Source organism: Scyliorhinus torazame, chromosome 22 (assembly GCF_047496885.1).
Source record: "Scyliorhinus torazame isolate Kashiwa2021f chromosome 22, sScyTor2.1, whole genome shotgun sequence".
NCBI lineage: Eukaryota > Metazoa > Chordata > Chondrichthyes > Carcharhiniformes > Scyliorhinidae > Scyliorhinus > Scyliorhinus torazame.
The window spans coordinates 102,245,501-102,261,632 of record NC_092728.1 but is presented as its reverse complement, the minus strand read 5'-3'; the positions used below and the strand labels follow the sequence as shown (position 1 = coordinate 102,261,632).

The window sequence follows — 16,132 nt, the reverse complement described above, 5'->3', positions numbered from 1 at the left end:
TGTATTTTCAGCTGACAGATTGACAATAAATTCAAATGCGAGGCTTCTCCGAAAGGCAGATCAAAAATGTTCAACGTGTTTCAAACACAGAAAATGCTACTGTACTGCCAAGGCAGGCAAGTCTAATTAAGCTCCTGTAAAGTTAGATTGTCCTTTAACATCCCGGTGGCGTGACGCGTTGATCTTTGTTGATGCTTTGTCAATTAGATTGTTGAGGTTTAGAATTCCTCCAGCGCAGAAGGCGGCCATTCGGCCCATCGAGTCTGCAACTCTGAAAGAGCACCCTAACCTAGGCCCACTACCCCGCCCTATCCCCGTGACCCCACCCAATCTACACATCCTTGGACGCGGTTTGGCATGGCCAATCCACCTAACCTGCGCATCTTTGAACTGCGGGAGGAAACCGGAGCACCCGGAGGAAACCCACGCAGACACGGGGAGGATGTGCAGACTCCGCACAGACAGTCACCCGAGGTCAGAATTGAACCCGGGACTTTGGTGCTGTGAGGCAGCCGTGCTAACCACTGTGCCACCCGTACTAACCACTGTGCCACCCGTGTTAATGCCATGCCAATTATTTAAAGTTCAGAGAAACAGGTGATGGACATTAATTGTTGTTGAGCACGTGTAAATAGGGGAAGTTGAGTGACCTTTGAAACTTTGATTTATTTTGTTATAGTTTCATAGAATTTACAGTGCAGAAGGAGGCCATTCGGCCCATCGACTCTGCACCGGCTCGTGGAAAGAGCACCCTACCCAAGGTCAACACCGCCACCCTATCCCCATAACCCAGTAACCCCACCCAACACTAAGGGCAATTTTGGACACTAAGGGCAATCTATCATGGCCAATCCACCTAACCTGCACATCTTTGGACTGTGGGAGGAAACCGGAGCACCCGGAGGAAACCCACGCACACACTGGGAGGATGTGAAGACTCCGCACAGACAGTGACCCAACCGGAATCGAACCTGGGACCCTGGAGCTGTGAAGCAATTGTGCTAACCACAATGCTACCGTGCTGCCCTAATAAGTTCCCCACACTCTGATTTTTATGATTTCTTGTTTAATTAATTTTGCTTCATTAATGGGACTTTCCTCTGATGTTTTAAATCTTGTTACAATGCCTCACCAGGGGCTTTCTAGATGGTCCTGTGGCATAGTGATAGTGCCCCTATCACTGGGCAAGGAGCTCCGGGTTCGCGTGCAATTCCAGGACGTGTTGGCCGTGACAGAAGGGTTCAAAGCGGTCCAATGGGCTGATAATCAGCTCGGAAATCCTTCCACCGCTTCCCCAATGGGTAAAAACCACTCTGGGTGTGAAGGATAAGCTAACAACAGCCAGGGTGTGTCAACTGGCTATATTGCCTTACTGATCATTTGTTTTGTTTATTGTTCTTCAAAAGAGCATATAAATAGGCGAAGCCATCGACAGGTCCAGGCAGTGGATGGCCAAGGGGGCCATCTGACCCGACTGACTGCCCTCTTCCCCGGGCGGGTGAGCATGGAGCGGGAGCGCTGCCGGTATGCTCGAAGCCTTCTGTGGTGGGCACTGCGGGAGCTGGAGTTGAGGACTCTGGGTCTCTACCTGTTGGAGTTTAGAAGGATGAGGGGGGATCTTATTGAAACTTACAGGATACTGCAAGGCCTGAATGGAGAGGATGTTTCCACTTGTAGGAAAAACTAGGAGCAAAGGGCACAGCCTCAGACTAAAGGGCCGATCCTTTAAAACCGAGATGAGGAGGAATTTCTTCAGCCAGAGGGTGGTGAATCTGTGGGACTCTTTGCCGCAGAAGGCTGTGGAGGCCAAATCACTGAGTGTCTTTAAGCCAGAGATAGATAGGTTCTTGATTAATAAGGGGATCAGGGGTTGTGGGGAGAAGGCAGGAGAATGGGGACGAGAAAAATATCAGCCATGATTGAATGGCGGAGCAGACTCGATGGGCCGAGTGGCCTAATTCTGCATCTATGTCTTTTGGTCATATGGGTCAGTGCAGCTTTGATTTGATTTTGTAAGTTGATTTTCAAAATGTTGATTTTCTCTTGTTCCAGTGTCACACCAAAGGCTGTCAACGCCCCCTCGTTGGTTCATTTCTGATTATTAATTTTAATTCAAAAGAGAACATAAATCAGGGATACATGGGACACTGGGCTGAATAAGAACAAAGAACAAAGAAAGAAAAGTACAGCACAGGAACAGGCCCTTCGGCCCTCCAAGCCCGTGCTGACGATGCTGCCCGACTAAACTACAATCTTCTACACTTCCTGGGTCCGTATCCCTCTATTCCCATCCTATTCATGTATTTGTCAAGATGCCCCTTAAATGTCATTATCGTCCCTGCTTCCACCACCTCCTCCGGCAGCGAATTCCAGGCACCCACTACCCTCTGTGTAAAAGGTTTGCCTCGTACATCTACTCTAAACCTTGCCCCTCGCACCTTAAACCTATGCCCCCGAGTAATTGACCCCTCTACCCTGGGGAAAAGCCTCAGACTATCCACTCTGTCTATGCCCCTCATAATTTTGTAGACCTCTATCAACCTCCGTCGTTCCAGTGAGAACAAACCGAGTTTATCCAACCGCTCCTCATATCTAATGCCCTCCATACCAGGCAACATTCTGGTAAATCTCTTCTGCACCCTCTCTAAAGCCTCCACATCCTTCTGGTAGTGTGGCGACCAGAATTGAACACTATACTCCAAGTGTGGCCTAACTAAGGTTCTATACAGCTGCAACATGACTTGCCAATTCTTATACTCAATGCACCAGCCAATGAAGGTAAGCATGCCGTATGCCTTCTTGACTACCTTCTCCACCTGTGTTGCCCCTTTCAGTGACCTGTGGACCTGTTCACCTAGATCTCTCTGACTTTCAATACTCTTGAGGGTTCTACCATTCACTGTATATTCCCTACCTGCATTAGATCTTCCAAAATGCATTACCTCACATTTGTCCGGATTAAACTCCATCTGCCATCTCTCCGCCCAAGTCTCCAAACAATCTAAATCCTGCTGTATCATCTGACAGTCCTCATCGCTATCCGCAATTCCACCAACCTTTGTGTCGTCTGCAAACTTACTAATCAGACCAGTTACATTTTCTTCCAAATCATTTATATATACTACAAACAGCAAAGTTCCCAGCACTGATCCCTGCGGAACACCACTAATCACAGCCCTCCAATTAGAAAAGCATCCTTCCATTGCTACTCTCTGCCTTCTATGACCTAGCCAGTTCTGTATCCACCTTGCCAGCTCACCCCTGATCCCGTGTGACTTCACCTTTTGTGCTAGTCTACCATGAGGGACCTTGTCAAAGGCCTTACTGAAGTCCATATAGACAACATCCACTGCCCTACCTGCATCAATCATCTTTGTGACATCTTCGAAAAACTCTATCAAGTTAGTGAGACACGACCTCCCCTTCACAAAACCATGCTGCCTCTCACTAATACGTCCATTTGCTCCCAAATGGGAGTAGATCCTGTCTCGAAGAATTCTCTCCAGTAATTTCCCTACCACTGACGTAAGGCTCACCGGCCTGTAGTTCCATGGATTATCCTTGCTACCCTTCTTAAACAAAGGAACAACATTGGCTATTCTCCAGTCCTCCGGGACATCACCTGAAGACCGTGAGGATCCAATGATTTCTGTCAAGGCCTCAGCAACTTCCTCTCTAGCCTCCTTCAGTATTCTGGGGTAGATCCCATCAGGCCCTGGGGACTTATCTACCTTAATATTTTTCAAGATGCCCAACACCTCGTCTTTTTGGATCTCAATGTGACCCAGGTTATCTACACACCCTTCTCCATACTCAATATCTACCAATTCCTTCTCTTTGGTGAATACTGATGCAAAGTATTCGTTTAGTACCTCGCCCATTTCCTCTGGCTCCACACGTAGATTCCCTTGCCTATCCTTCAGTGGGCCAACCCTTTCACTCACTACCCTCTTGCTTTTTATGTACGTGTAAAAAGCCTTGGGATTTTTACTTAACCCTATTTGCCAATGACGTTTCGTGATTTTAGCCCGCCTGACTCCTTGCTTAAGTTCCTTCCTACTTTCCTTATATTCCACACAGGCTTCGTCTACATAGAGCCTAGATCATACAGTGCAGAAGGAGGCCATTCGGCCCATCAAGTCTGCACCGACCCATTTAAGCCCTCACTTCCACTCTATCCCGTAACCCAATAACCCCTCCTAACGTTTTTTGGACACTAAGGGTAATTTATCGTGGGCAATCCACCTAATCGGCATATCTTTGGACTGTGGGAGGAAACCGGAGCACCCGGAGGAAACCCACGCAGACACGGGGAGAACGTGCAGACTCCGCACAGACAGTGACCCAGCAGGGAATCGAACCTGGGACCCTGGTTCTGTGAAGCCACAGTGCTAACCACTGTGCTACTGTGCTGCCCACAAATAGTCAAATTACACCATCGGCTCAGATGGGAACGGAACCAGTGTCACCAGAGCAGTACAGTGGGTCCTTGGAGGTTTAGTTCAGTGACAATACCACTACACTACCACCTCCTTATGGGAGGAGAGCTGTAAAGAAACGCTCTGTGTCTGAGTTTTGGCTTCAACAACCAGCTTGGATCTTATTAACAACTTTCAATCGCATGTGTTCAGCTGGTCAGAGGAAACGGGACTCCAACTGAAAAGATTCTCAAAAAAATAGTTATAAGTTTTGGTTTAATTTAGCTTCTTGTTTGTTACCTGCTGGTTGCCTATTTTGGGTTTACACTTGATAGTTGTATTTCCAGCTGCAGGCTGGCACATTGCCTCTTGTGACTCAAGTAAGAGTGTGACAGGTGCTTGGTGTATCTTGCTCGAGGGGTGATGCAGGTTGTTCGAAAGACAACACACGCGAGACTTACGCTCCATAATTACAATGCAGATAAAAGAGTCTTACCATGGGTCCAGGGTCTCCTTTCATGCCGAGATGTCCTTGAAGCATTGGATCAATGGTAAAACTTTCCATCCCAAAGGTCTGGTATCCATCTGTGGCGGCCGGTGTTACAGGTATAACGGTGTAGGTATCTCTGGAGTACGATGGGGTTGTTGTTGGTTTGGGCTCAGATTCCTTTCCTGCTGGCTGTTTGGTCTGCCCTTGCGGCAGCTTTTCCACAATTTGGGCGGACGTTGGTTTCTGGGTCACGGGCCGACTCTTGGTGGGTTGGTCTTCCGGTTTCTTTTTCGCTGGCTTGGCTGATGTTGGGCTAGCTGTCACAGTTCCAGTTGCTTTAGCTTTTTTCTTGCCGGTGGTCTGTGTCGTGTTGCCCGCAGGGCCGCGGCTGGTCGGTCCTCGCTGTCCGGATAACTTTGAGTCACCCTTTTCCACGGACTGAGCCGGAGCCGTGTGAGAGAGCGCCGTAGGAAGGGCTGTGGCTGGAAGTTTGACATGCGGGGGGAGCTGGAGGAATTCAATGCTTGGGATTAGTGTTGAAGTTGTCAGCTTTAGGTGGGGGGTGGCAGTTCTCTGGTGATGTATTGGCAGCATGGTGGGCAGAGTTGAGGTACCAAAAGGTGAGCGCCTATTGGTCTGGGTGTTGGGGTTTGGCATCGTTTGAACCATGCCCATCAAAGCTGCACTGGCTTTATAGTTGTCATCCTGCCCGGCCTTCCTGTGCAATGTAAATGGGGAAGGAGAGACGGTAGAGGAATTGGGAAAACGTGGTAAGAGAGGAAGAAGTGGGAGCAGGTTCGGCCGGTAGATATCTGCCTGACGACACTGTTTTTTAATGTATTTGCAATAATTATGAGCTGCCTTTGCAGAGGGATAAATATCAAATTGACAGATGGCTCCTTCAAACTGGACGGAGTGTTGGTCCAATTTTCCCAAGAGGAAGGTGCCCTCGGGGTCTAAGGAATCTTCTTTCTTGAAATGCAAATTTACATTAGTGCGATTCTTCCCACAAGAAGTATATAGGGTAATCTTTCGGCTCCTGATGTTGATGGCCATGTGGTGCCATTGTCCATCGTGGACATCGTAATCAAAATATACAGACTGTTTGTGTCCGAGATACACAATGATCTTGCCCGGTATGAACTGCACGCCAAGCTGCAGTTTTTTCCGCTTATTTCTAACAGTGAATAAAAAAGCATTGTTAATGCGATGCGAGCAGAGGCTCAGAACTATGGCGAGGTTGGTGCCGTACGAGGCAGGAATGAGGGCTGCTACGGGCGTCTTGATGCGAGCTCTCTGTGTGAGGATGACGCCCGATTTAAAAGGGATGACCCCCTGAGGAACCAAATGGGTCGTGGTGGAAGATGGCGAAGACAGTGTTTGTGCTTTTTTCCCAATAAGGCCCAGCCTTTGGAGAATGTCCACATCTGAAAGATAAAAGGAGCGAATTTAAGCATTAAATCGATGCAGCTTTCCCCCCCCCCCCCACTGCTCAATCCTGCAGGTCATTATTCTGCAGACTGGTTAAGCTCAGATGATGTCACATTTCCCTGCAAATTAACTCTCTCATTGGCAATTCTTTTGCTGATCTTATCAGACTGTACAGTTTATGAAGTAGCCAGAACATTGCTATATTAAGCGCCAGGCTCAAGTAAGCGCCAATAATAGCTTACAGTACAAATTGGTTGAAATAACCATTTCCCCAAGGAACGTCGCTCACTTAATTTTGGTTAAATTGTTCCTTCCAAGGTCGAGTATTCTCTGCCCAGATTTGCTTCTGAGGCGTCCGCTGGTCATGAAAAATATTAGGTAAACTATTGGGGCAGCACGGCACAGTGGTTACCACTATTGCTCCACAGCACCTGGGTCCCAGGTTCGATTCCCGTCTTGGGTCACTGTCTGTGCGGAGTCTGCACGTTCTCCCCGTGTCTGCATGGATTTCCTCCGGGTGCTCCGGTTTCCTCCCACACGTCCCGAAAGACATGCTTGTTAGGTGAATTGGACATTCTGAATTCTCCCTCCGTGCACCCGAACAGGCGCCGGAGTGTGGCGACTGGGGGCTTTTCACAGTAACCTCATTGCAGTCTTAATGTAAGCCTACTTGTGACAATAATAAAGATTATTATTATTATAAATGCAACCTCTTTCTTTTTTTGCTTGTACATGATGGACCTCTGGGGTCTAATCTTAAATCCTGGCAGGGCCTGCCTCGAAACTAACCCTGGAACAGCCTCAGAACTCAGTGTGTGTGTGTTGGTGTTGCTGTTGGTGTTTTGGTGTGTGTGTGTATTGGGGTGTGTGTGTGTTGGTGTGTGTGTGTGTTGGTGTGTATGTGTGTGTGTGTGTGTATGTGTGTCTAAATCTCTCACCTTTAACCTTGGCTCCCCTTCGTAGATTCCTTGACTAAATAACAAAGAAGCTAAAGAGATTTCACATTCTAGGGCAGCACGGTAGCACAAGTGATTAGCACTGTGGCTTCACAGCGCCAGGGCCCCAGGCTCGATTCCCCACTGGGTGACTGTCTGTGCGGAGTCTGCACGTTCTCCCCGTGTCTGCGTGGGTTTCCTCCGGGTGCTCCGGTTTCCCCCCACAGTCCAATGACGTGCTTGTTAGATGTATTGGCCATGATAAATTGTCCTCAGTGACAAAAAAAAAAAGGTTAGGAGGGGTTATTGGGTTACGGGGATAGGGTGGAAGTGAGGGTTTAAGTGGGTCGGTGCAGACTCAATGGGCCGAATGGCCTCCTTCTGCACTCTATGTTCCACGTTCTATTCAGATTTCATTTGAAAAATTCAGGCAGCTCATCATGGCCACAAGGTCCTGCGACGCCGGGGAAATCCGGACCTTCGCTGGGGCTGTCCGCCTTTTAAACAAATAATAACAATCAAGTTTCACCTGTTTCATCTTCCTAGTTATTTTGGCCATTTAAAAAAATAAAGGCGAAATGCGAGGAAAGGTTGCTTTGGGCTGGAGCATCAGAGACAGCTGATTAGTTTGAAACACTGTTGGACGTTAACCATTTCTCGAGGTAAATGGTGTGATGGAGCCGAAAGAATGAGCTCCAGGAGGGAAATAAAACCCTGGCTGTGCAGCACATTAAGCATTGACTCCATTCCAAACTGGCTTCGACCCAATGCGCACATCAGGGGAAAGAAATAACGCGCACCAGAATCTTCGGTGCTGGATCAGAGCTTGGTTGAGCCATGATCTTCCTCAGGCACCGATTTACAGCAGTTAAGTGGGTTCGTCGGAGAATAGAATGCCGACAGTGCGGAAGAAAGCCATTCGGCCCATCGAGTCTGCACCGGCCGTCTGAAAGAGCACCCTAACCTAGGCCCAATCCCTCACCCTATCCTTGCAACCCCACCGAGGGGCAATTTAGCATATCCAATGCACCTAACCGGCGCATCTTTGGACTGTGGGAAGAAACCCACGCAGACATGGGGAGAATGTGCAGACTCCCCACAGACAGCCGCCCGAGGTGGGAATCGAACTCATGTCCCCGGCGCTGTGAGGCAGCGGTGCTAACCGCTGTGCCGCCGTGCCGACCCTCGTTTTCATTCGTTGAAAACGGCGCCGGGTTTCGCTATGGTGGAGCTGAATACCCGTGGAAAATAAACTCTTAACCTGAATCAGCGGGTCACCACGTTATGAATCATACAAATTTCAGCCCAGAGTCGCTCTGCTCATCAAACCCATGCTGGTGTTAGTTCCCATGTGGAACTATGTCCCACTAATACTGTTTCCATCCTTGCCTGGTGCCCTGGCAGGTTTCCATCAAGTACTTAATTCTGCCTTGAATGCACAATTCAGTCAGCTTTGAAAGCCCTTTCCATCTCCTCTGTAATCTTTCCGTGCTAATCCTAAATCCATGCTCCCTGATTCAGGGAGCAGTAGGAATAATTTTCCACACTTCAGTCATAAATCCAGTCACAATTTTCAACACTTCAAATAAATTGCCCCTTAATCTTATCAGCTCCAACAAATACACCCTTCATTGTGAATAAGAACATAGAATTCATCAAATTTACAGTGCAGAAGGAGGCCATTCAGCCCATCGCGTCTGCACCAGCTCTTGGAAAGAGCACCCTACTTAAGTCCCACGCCTCCACCCCATCCCCTTTATCCCCGTAACCCAACCCAACCTTTTTGGACACTAAGGGGCAATTTATCATGGCCAATCCACCTAACCTGCACATCTTTGCACTGTGGGAGGAAACCGGAGCTCCCGGAGGAAACCCACGCACACACGGGGAGGATGTGCAGACTCCACACAGACAGTGACCCAAGCCGGGAATCGAACCTGGGACCCTGGAATGTGAAGCAACTGTGCTAACCACCGTGCCACCGTGCTGCCCTTAAGAGACATAAGAGACAGGAACAGTCGACCATTCTGCCTGTGAGCCTGGTAAACAGGACAATCATGGCTGAACTCCACTCTCCCGTCCACGTCCCATATCCTTTCATTCCCCGAGAGACCAAACCTCTGTCCATCTCAGCCTTCCGTACATTCAACAATCGCACCGCCACATCCTTCTGGGGCAGAGAAAAGATTCAAAACCCTCTGCGTGAAGAAATCTCCCCTTTTGGTCCTAAATGATCAGCTCGTCACCTTGAAACTATGCCCCCTTGTTCTAAATTGCCCAACCAGGGGATACAACATCTCAGTATCTACCCGGTCGAGCAGCTTGAATGTTTCAATGTGATCACCTTTCACTTTTCTGAAAGGGAGTATCACAGAATCGTTGCGGTGCCATTCGGCCCATCGCATCTGCACCAGCTCTCCAAATGAGCATCATGACTCATGTGGGCAGCACGGTAGCATTGTGGATAGCACAATTGCTTCACAGCTCCCAGGGTCCCAGGTTCGATTCCGGCTTGGGTCACTGTCTGTGCAGAGTCTGCACATCCTCCCTGTGTGTGCGTGGGTTTCCTCCGGATGCTCCGGTTTCCTCCCACAGTGCAAAGATGTGCAGGTTAGGTGGATTGGCCATGATAAATTGCCCTTAGTGTCCAAAATTGCCCTTAGTGTTGGGTGGGGTTACTGGGTTATGGGGATCGGGTGGAGGTGTGGGCTTGGGTAGGGTGCTCTTTCCAAAAGCCGGTGCAGAGTCGATGGGCCGAATGGCCTCCTTCTGCACTGTAAATTCTATGATCTATGACTCCCTGCCACTCCCACTGCCTTCTCCCCGTACCACTGCACATTTGTTTCTGTTCAAATAAACATCAATGCCTCGATTGAATGCCTCGATTGAACCTGCCTCCACCACACTTCTTTTCTCACATCACATTTACTTCTTTTGAAAATCTCCTTCAATCTGTGCCCTCTCGTTCTTGTCCCTTTATCAGCGGACACAGTTTTTCCCTGTCTATGAAGCCTCTTTACTGTGGTGATATGCATCGCTGTAACTACACAAGGGGTTAATGCAAATACACTAAGATAAATAAACACTAGAGGGAGCACCAGAGACATCATATGACACACTGACATTCAACCAATAGGTCAGTAAGAAAGAACACGGCCAATGGGCAGTCAAGACACGCCCAGAGGTGATACTACCACGAGGGGGCAGCCCATATAAAAGGTCAGGGCACACATGCTGTTCCTCTTTCCATAGGCGACACTCAGAGAGACAGGGGCAGATCAGAGCATCACACCCACCGCATGGCTAAGAGCAGACTGGTTAGTTCGACTGAGTTACTATAGCAAGATCAGCAGGAGAGTCAAACTCAAGTAGGAGAATTGTTAACTGTGTTAAAGCTATCTCCAAGTCTGAACCTTCCTTTGTCAGAGTATACATCAAGGAAGCAGCTTATGCTACATGAAGCGTAACACAACACTTACGATTTTGAACATCTCCAGCAAATCTCCCCTTAGCCTTCTTCTCTCCAAGGAGAACAGTCCCAACCTCTCCAATCCATCCTCGTAACTGACGTTTCTCATCCATGGAAACATTCTTCTGCACTCCAGCACGGTAGCATTGTGGATAGCACAATTGCTTCACAGCTCCAGGGTCCCAGGTTCGATTCCGGCTTGGGTCACTGTCTGTGCGGAGTCTGCACATCCTCCCCGTGTGTGCGTGGGTTTCCTCCGGGTGCTCCGGTTTCCTCCCACAGTCCAAAGATGTGCAGGTTAGGTGGATTGGCCATACTAAATTGCCCTTAGTGTCCAAAATTGCCCTTAGTGTTGGGTGGGGTTACTGGGTTATGGGGATCGGGTGGGGGTGTTGACCTTGGGTGGGGTGCTCTTTCCAAGAGCTGGTGCAGACTCGATGGGCCGAATGGCCTCCTTCTACACTGTAAATTCTAAATTCTATGTCTGATGCATTCACATCCTTCCTGTAGTGTTTTGCTCAGAATCGTACTCCATATTCTGACTGAGGTCTAACTAGTGTCTTGTATAAGTTTAGCATAACCTCCTTGCTCCTGTAATCTATGCCCCCGATTAATGAAGCCCAGGATACTATCTGTTTTAGATTTTTGTAAATTTAGAGTATCCAATTCATTTTTTCCAATTAAGGGGCAATTTAACGTGGCCAATCCACCTAGCCTGCACATCTTTGGGTTCTGGAGGTGAAACCCACGCAGACACGGGGAGAATGTGCAAACTCCACACGGACCGGGATCGAACCTGGGGCCTCGAGGCAGCAGTGTTAACCACTGCGCCACCCTGCTGCCCTACTATTTGCTTTATTAACTGCTCTCTCCTCCTGTCCTGCCACAATTAATGATCAATGCACATACACGCCCAGGTCCCTGGTTAACAGTGAGGTTGAGTGTCTTGGGTTACAGGAGGATTCTAGACGGGATGGTCAAATGGGCAGAAACGTGGCAGGTGGAATTTAACCCTGAGAAGTGTGAGGTGATACACTTTGGAAGGAGTAATGTGACAAGGAAGCAATCAATGAACGGCATGACACTTGGATGTTCTGAGGAAGAAAGAGACCTGGGCGTGTTTGTCCATAGATCACTGAAGGCAGAAGGCCAGGTTAATAGGGTGGTGAATAAAACATGGGACACGCCTTTATTGATTGAGGCATAGATGACAAAAGCAGGGAAGTCATATTGGAGTTGTTTAGAACATTGGCGAGGCCACAGCTGGAGCACTGTACGTAATTCTGGTCGCCACATTATAGGAAGGATGTGATTGCACTGGAGGGGGTGCAGAGGTGATTCACCAATATGTTGCCTGGGATGGAACATATAAGTTAGGAAGAGAGGTTGGATAGGGTTGTTTTCGCTGGAGTAGAGAAGACTGAGGGGCGACCTGATCGAGGTGGACAAGATTATGTACATGGACAGGGTGGATAGGGAGCAGCTGTTCTCCTTGGTTGAAGGGTCAGCCACAAAGGGCCGCAAGTTCAAGGTGAGGGGTGGGAGGTTTAGGGGGGATTTGAGAAAAATCTTTTTTACCCAGAGGGTGGTGAGGGTCTGGGACGCGCTGCCTGGGAGGGGGGTAGAGGCGGGTTGCCTCACATCCTTTAAAAAGCACCTGGATGAGCACTTGGCACGTCATAACAAGTGCTGGAAAATGGGGTTAGGTAGGCAGGTCAGGTGTTTTTCAGACTCGATGAGCTGAATGGCCTCTTCTGCACTGTATTTTTCTGTGATTCCATTCCCTCTTTCCTCCAACCCCTTGGGAATTTTATTCATTATTTATATTGTCTCTCCATGTTCTTCCTACCAAAACGCATCACCTCACACTTCTCCGCATTGAACTCCACCTGTCGCCAATCTCCCCACTCCACTAACTTGTCTATGTCCTCTTGAGTTTCGAGTACAGACAAAGTTGACACAGTGTTTCTCTCACCCCTGGGAACAATCTAGCCAACCTTTGTTGGACTACCTCCAATGCAAGTGGATTGCTCCTCAATTATGGAGACACAAGCCCGTTCATAACCTCATCCTATCTTCCTCAATGCCATCCTGCTTCTTTTCTGTGCCACCAATATCCTTTCTATAAAAACTGGGAAGTGCACACTGCACTGCAATTGTGACCTACTCGAAGTCAACTGCAGATCTAACATCATCAATTTTCTTATGTATTCAGGGTCCTGTCATATACCCGGTAGCACCATTTGACTGATATTGAGTGCTTTCCACAATTTCTACTTTGTGCGTTTAAATGTGCGTACCGCTGCAGTGCACCAACTCATCAAGTCTCCCAGTGGTTAGCTCTGTTGCTTCACAGCTCCAGGGCCCCAGGTTCGATTCCCGGTTTGGGTCACTGTCTGTGCGGAGTCTGCACGTCCTCCCCGTGTCTGCGTGGGTTTCCTCCGGGCGCTCCGGTTTCCTCCCACAAGTCCCGAAAGACGTGCTTGTCAGGCGAACTGGACATTCTGAATTCTCCCTCCGTGTACCCGAACAGGTGCCGAAGTGTGGCGACTAGGGGCTTTTCACATTAAGTCATTGTGGTGTTAATGTAAGCCTACTTGTGACATTAATAAAGATTATTATTACAAGGGCAGCGGACACATGGGAACACCATCACCTGGAGGTTCCCCTCCAACTAACTCACCATCCTGACTTGGAAACATATCGCTGCTCCTTCACTGTTGCTGGGTCAAATATCTTAGAACTCCCTTCCTAACAGCACAGTGGGTGTATCTACACATCAAGGACTGCAGAGATTCAGGAAGCTGCCCCACCACCACCTATTCGAGGGCAATTAGGGATGGACAAAAGTGTGTTCCCAGAACCGCTGCCGTGGTTCCTGCGCATGCGCAGGGGGTTTCTTCTCCACGCCGTCCATGCGGAGCTTTACACAGGCCGGCGCGGAGGGAAAGAGTGCCCCCACGGCACAGGCCCGCCCGCAGATCAGTGGGCCCCGATCGCGGGCCAGGCCGCCGTGGCCCCCCCCCGGGGCCGGATCCCCCTGCGCTGTAGCCATCTCAGATGGGCACCTGCAAAGGACCATGGGAATTATGGCCAACCCAGGACTCAGACAGACTCAGAGCTTGTGTGTGTATTTGCAACCCAGAGAGCGAGACGCGATCAAAACCCCCGCTCGTTTGCATTCTAATGGCCCATTTCCCCAGAACAATAGGACTGCACTCAAGAAACCGATACAGTCACAAACTAATCGGTGCCACTCCCTTTACTCAGGGAGCCCAAACGGCCAAGGTCAATGACCGCTCAGGCCACGCCCAGCCATCAAGGCACCCGCCCCTTTATTGGCCAAAATCAAGGGCAGTGATCGAAGCCTGTCGAATTACTGGGTCCAAGTTAAGGACCGCCCCAAAGAGCGCGAAACCCCAGAGGGATAAGACGAGACACAGCCATGTGCTCGGCCTCTCTTGGCCCCGGCCTATGCCAACCCAAGTGCAGCATAACGACCAGACAGACAAGTTCAAGACCAACGATCGCTACCTGACGGATGAGCCCAGCAGAAACAGAGCCACTTCTTCCACCCAGCCACGCAAGATCCGGACAAAGGCCTTGTCCATCTGCATAGAGCCGGTTGCCCTGAAGTTAAGTATAGGTTATTGTAGTTGTTAGGTGTAGTTTAACTTGTAGTGTTTTGTGTTGCATGTCGAAGTAATCCTTGTGTGTAAATAAACCATCTTTGAACTTGAACTGACAAACTGGTTGTGTGGTCCTTTGATCAATACCCGGTAAAGCCTAGTGGTGGTATCATTTGATACCTGGCAACATTAATCCGGTGCCGATTGGCAACAGCGCCCCCCCCCCCCCCCCCCCCCGAGGACTCTGCAGGCTGCTCTCAGAGCCAGGTCCCGCCGGTACAAACCTTGTGTAATTCACGCCGGCGGGACTGGCCGAAAACGGGCGGCCGCTCGGCCCATCGGGGACCGGAGAATCGCCGTGGGGGGCACTGCCAACCGCCCCCGACAGGCGCGACGCGATCCCCGCCCTCGCCCCGGGGGGGGGGGGGGGGCAGAGAATCCCGCCCCAAAACTTTGAACAAAAAGAGAAAAAGTTGCGTAAGCCTTTTACTTGGAGAAGAGACTACATGTAGTAGAACCACCAAGCTCGTGCATCAACGTATCAGCAAATGGCAGAGCAAGTCATGTGGGTATTGCTACATATGGACAGAATTAAAGTCGGCTACCCCACAGAATTCTGTTTGCATCAATGTTCCAAACAAAACATTTTAATTACAATTGCACTCTCCCAACAGACCGCATCCTTCTTTAATCATAACACAATCTGTGTTTAATACAAAAATAGCATGTTATCTGCCCCAGAGAATAACGGCACATATCATTCCATAACAGGCCCAAAGCTTCCATTGAGCACCAGGCTCGTTATTGCAATTAATCAAATACAAATTTAAATGCAAATTTTAACCTGTTATTTTTTTCTAATATGGAACGCCTGAAATTGAGATACAGCACGAAGAATCAGGCTAAATGAGGATGTTAAATATTTCATGGTTAAGCAATTTGATTACTCTTCTTTTACAATCTGCTTCCCCTCCTTATTCCCCTTACCGGGCCCCACTTTATTCTCCCTCCCTCGCTCGCTTGCTCCACACTTCCACCTTCAGGCAGGATGGTGGGCCGCTCTTGGCTGTGGACGTCTCCACACGGTGCTGGATACCAAGAATCTGATGGATTTACCAATTCCCCTTTATTAAAAAAATAAAGGAGGAAACGAGGTAGAATTGGTGCAAAGAATGATTCTTGCAGCAATCAAGAAATTCAGGGACTGCATTCAAAACTATTTCCCCCTCCTCTTCCAGAGGTGGCGACTCTTCCTTCTTGGCAGGCCACTATCACCTCAGCCTGAGACCCAACTTGGTGCACAGGCCTTCACAGCAAGTGCTGCCAGCTCATTTGACTTTTGAGCGGTTTCTCGACTGAACCCAATCCTGCTTGCATATGGAATCATTTAGCAATCAGAATTGCGAGCACGGGCTGATTTGCTTACCCCCCCCCCCCCCCCCCCCCCGCCCACCCCGTCCCAAGCCTGAAACACTAAAGCAAACTGTCGCACCTTACCACTGCCTTTGGCCGTTCAGAGGTTTGAGGAGGAAACGACAACGCCGATTTTGGCAGGGAAAAAAAAGGAGGGGTGGTGCGTGGACGAGACCGGAAAAATGTCAACCAGGAGAGAGGGAGAGAGTCGAGCGCTCGGAAATCGCGACGGAGCAGGGTGTGAGTCTCGCGGGAGAGACGGCCTTGGGAGTACGGGAGGCTGGTGGGAAAATGATGAACGATGGGAAATGGTGTGCCGGATGTGTGGGGGGGGGACTGAGGAGCGA

At 49.3% G+C, this 16,132-nt stretch overlaps 1 protein-coding gene across 1 annotated transcript in view; it reads right to left on the bottom strand.

Moving 5' to 3' along the window:
- Positions 1-16,132, bottom strand: part of col27a1b (collagen, type XXVII, alpha 1b) — a 699,034-nt gene that overhangs the window by 609,453 nt on the left and 73,449 nt on the right. Inside the window, exon 3 of the mRNA XM_072487808.1 lies at positions 4,915-6,335. Coding sequence (XP_072343909.1) covers positions 4,915-6,335 — 1,421 coding nt within the window. The remainder of the gene's footprint in view (positions 1-4,914; positions 6,336-16,132) is intronic.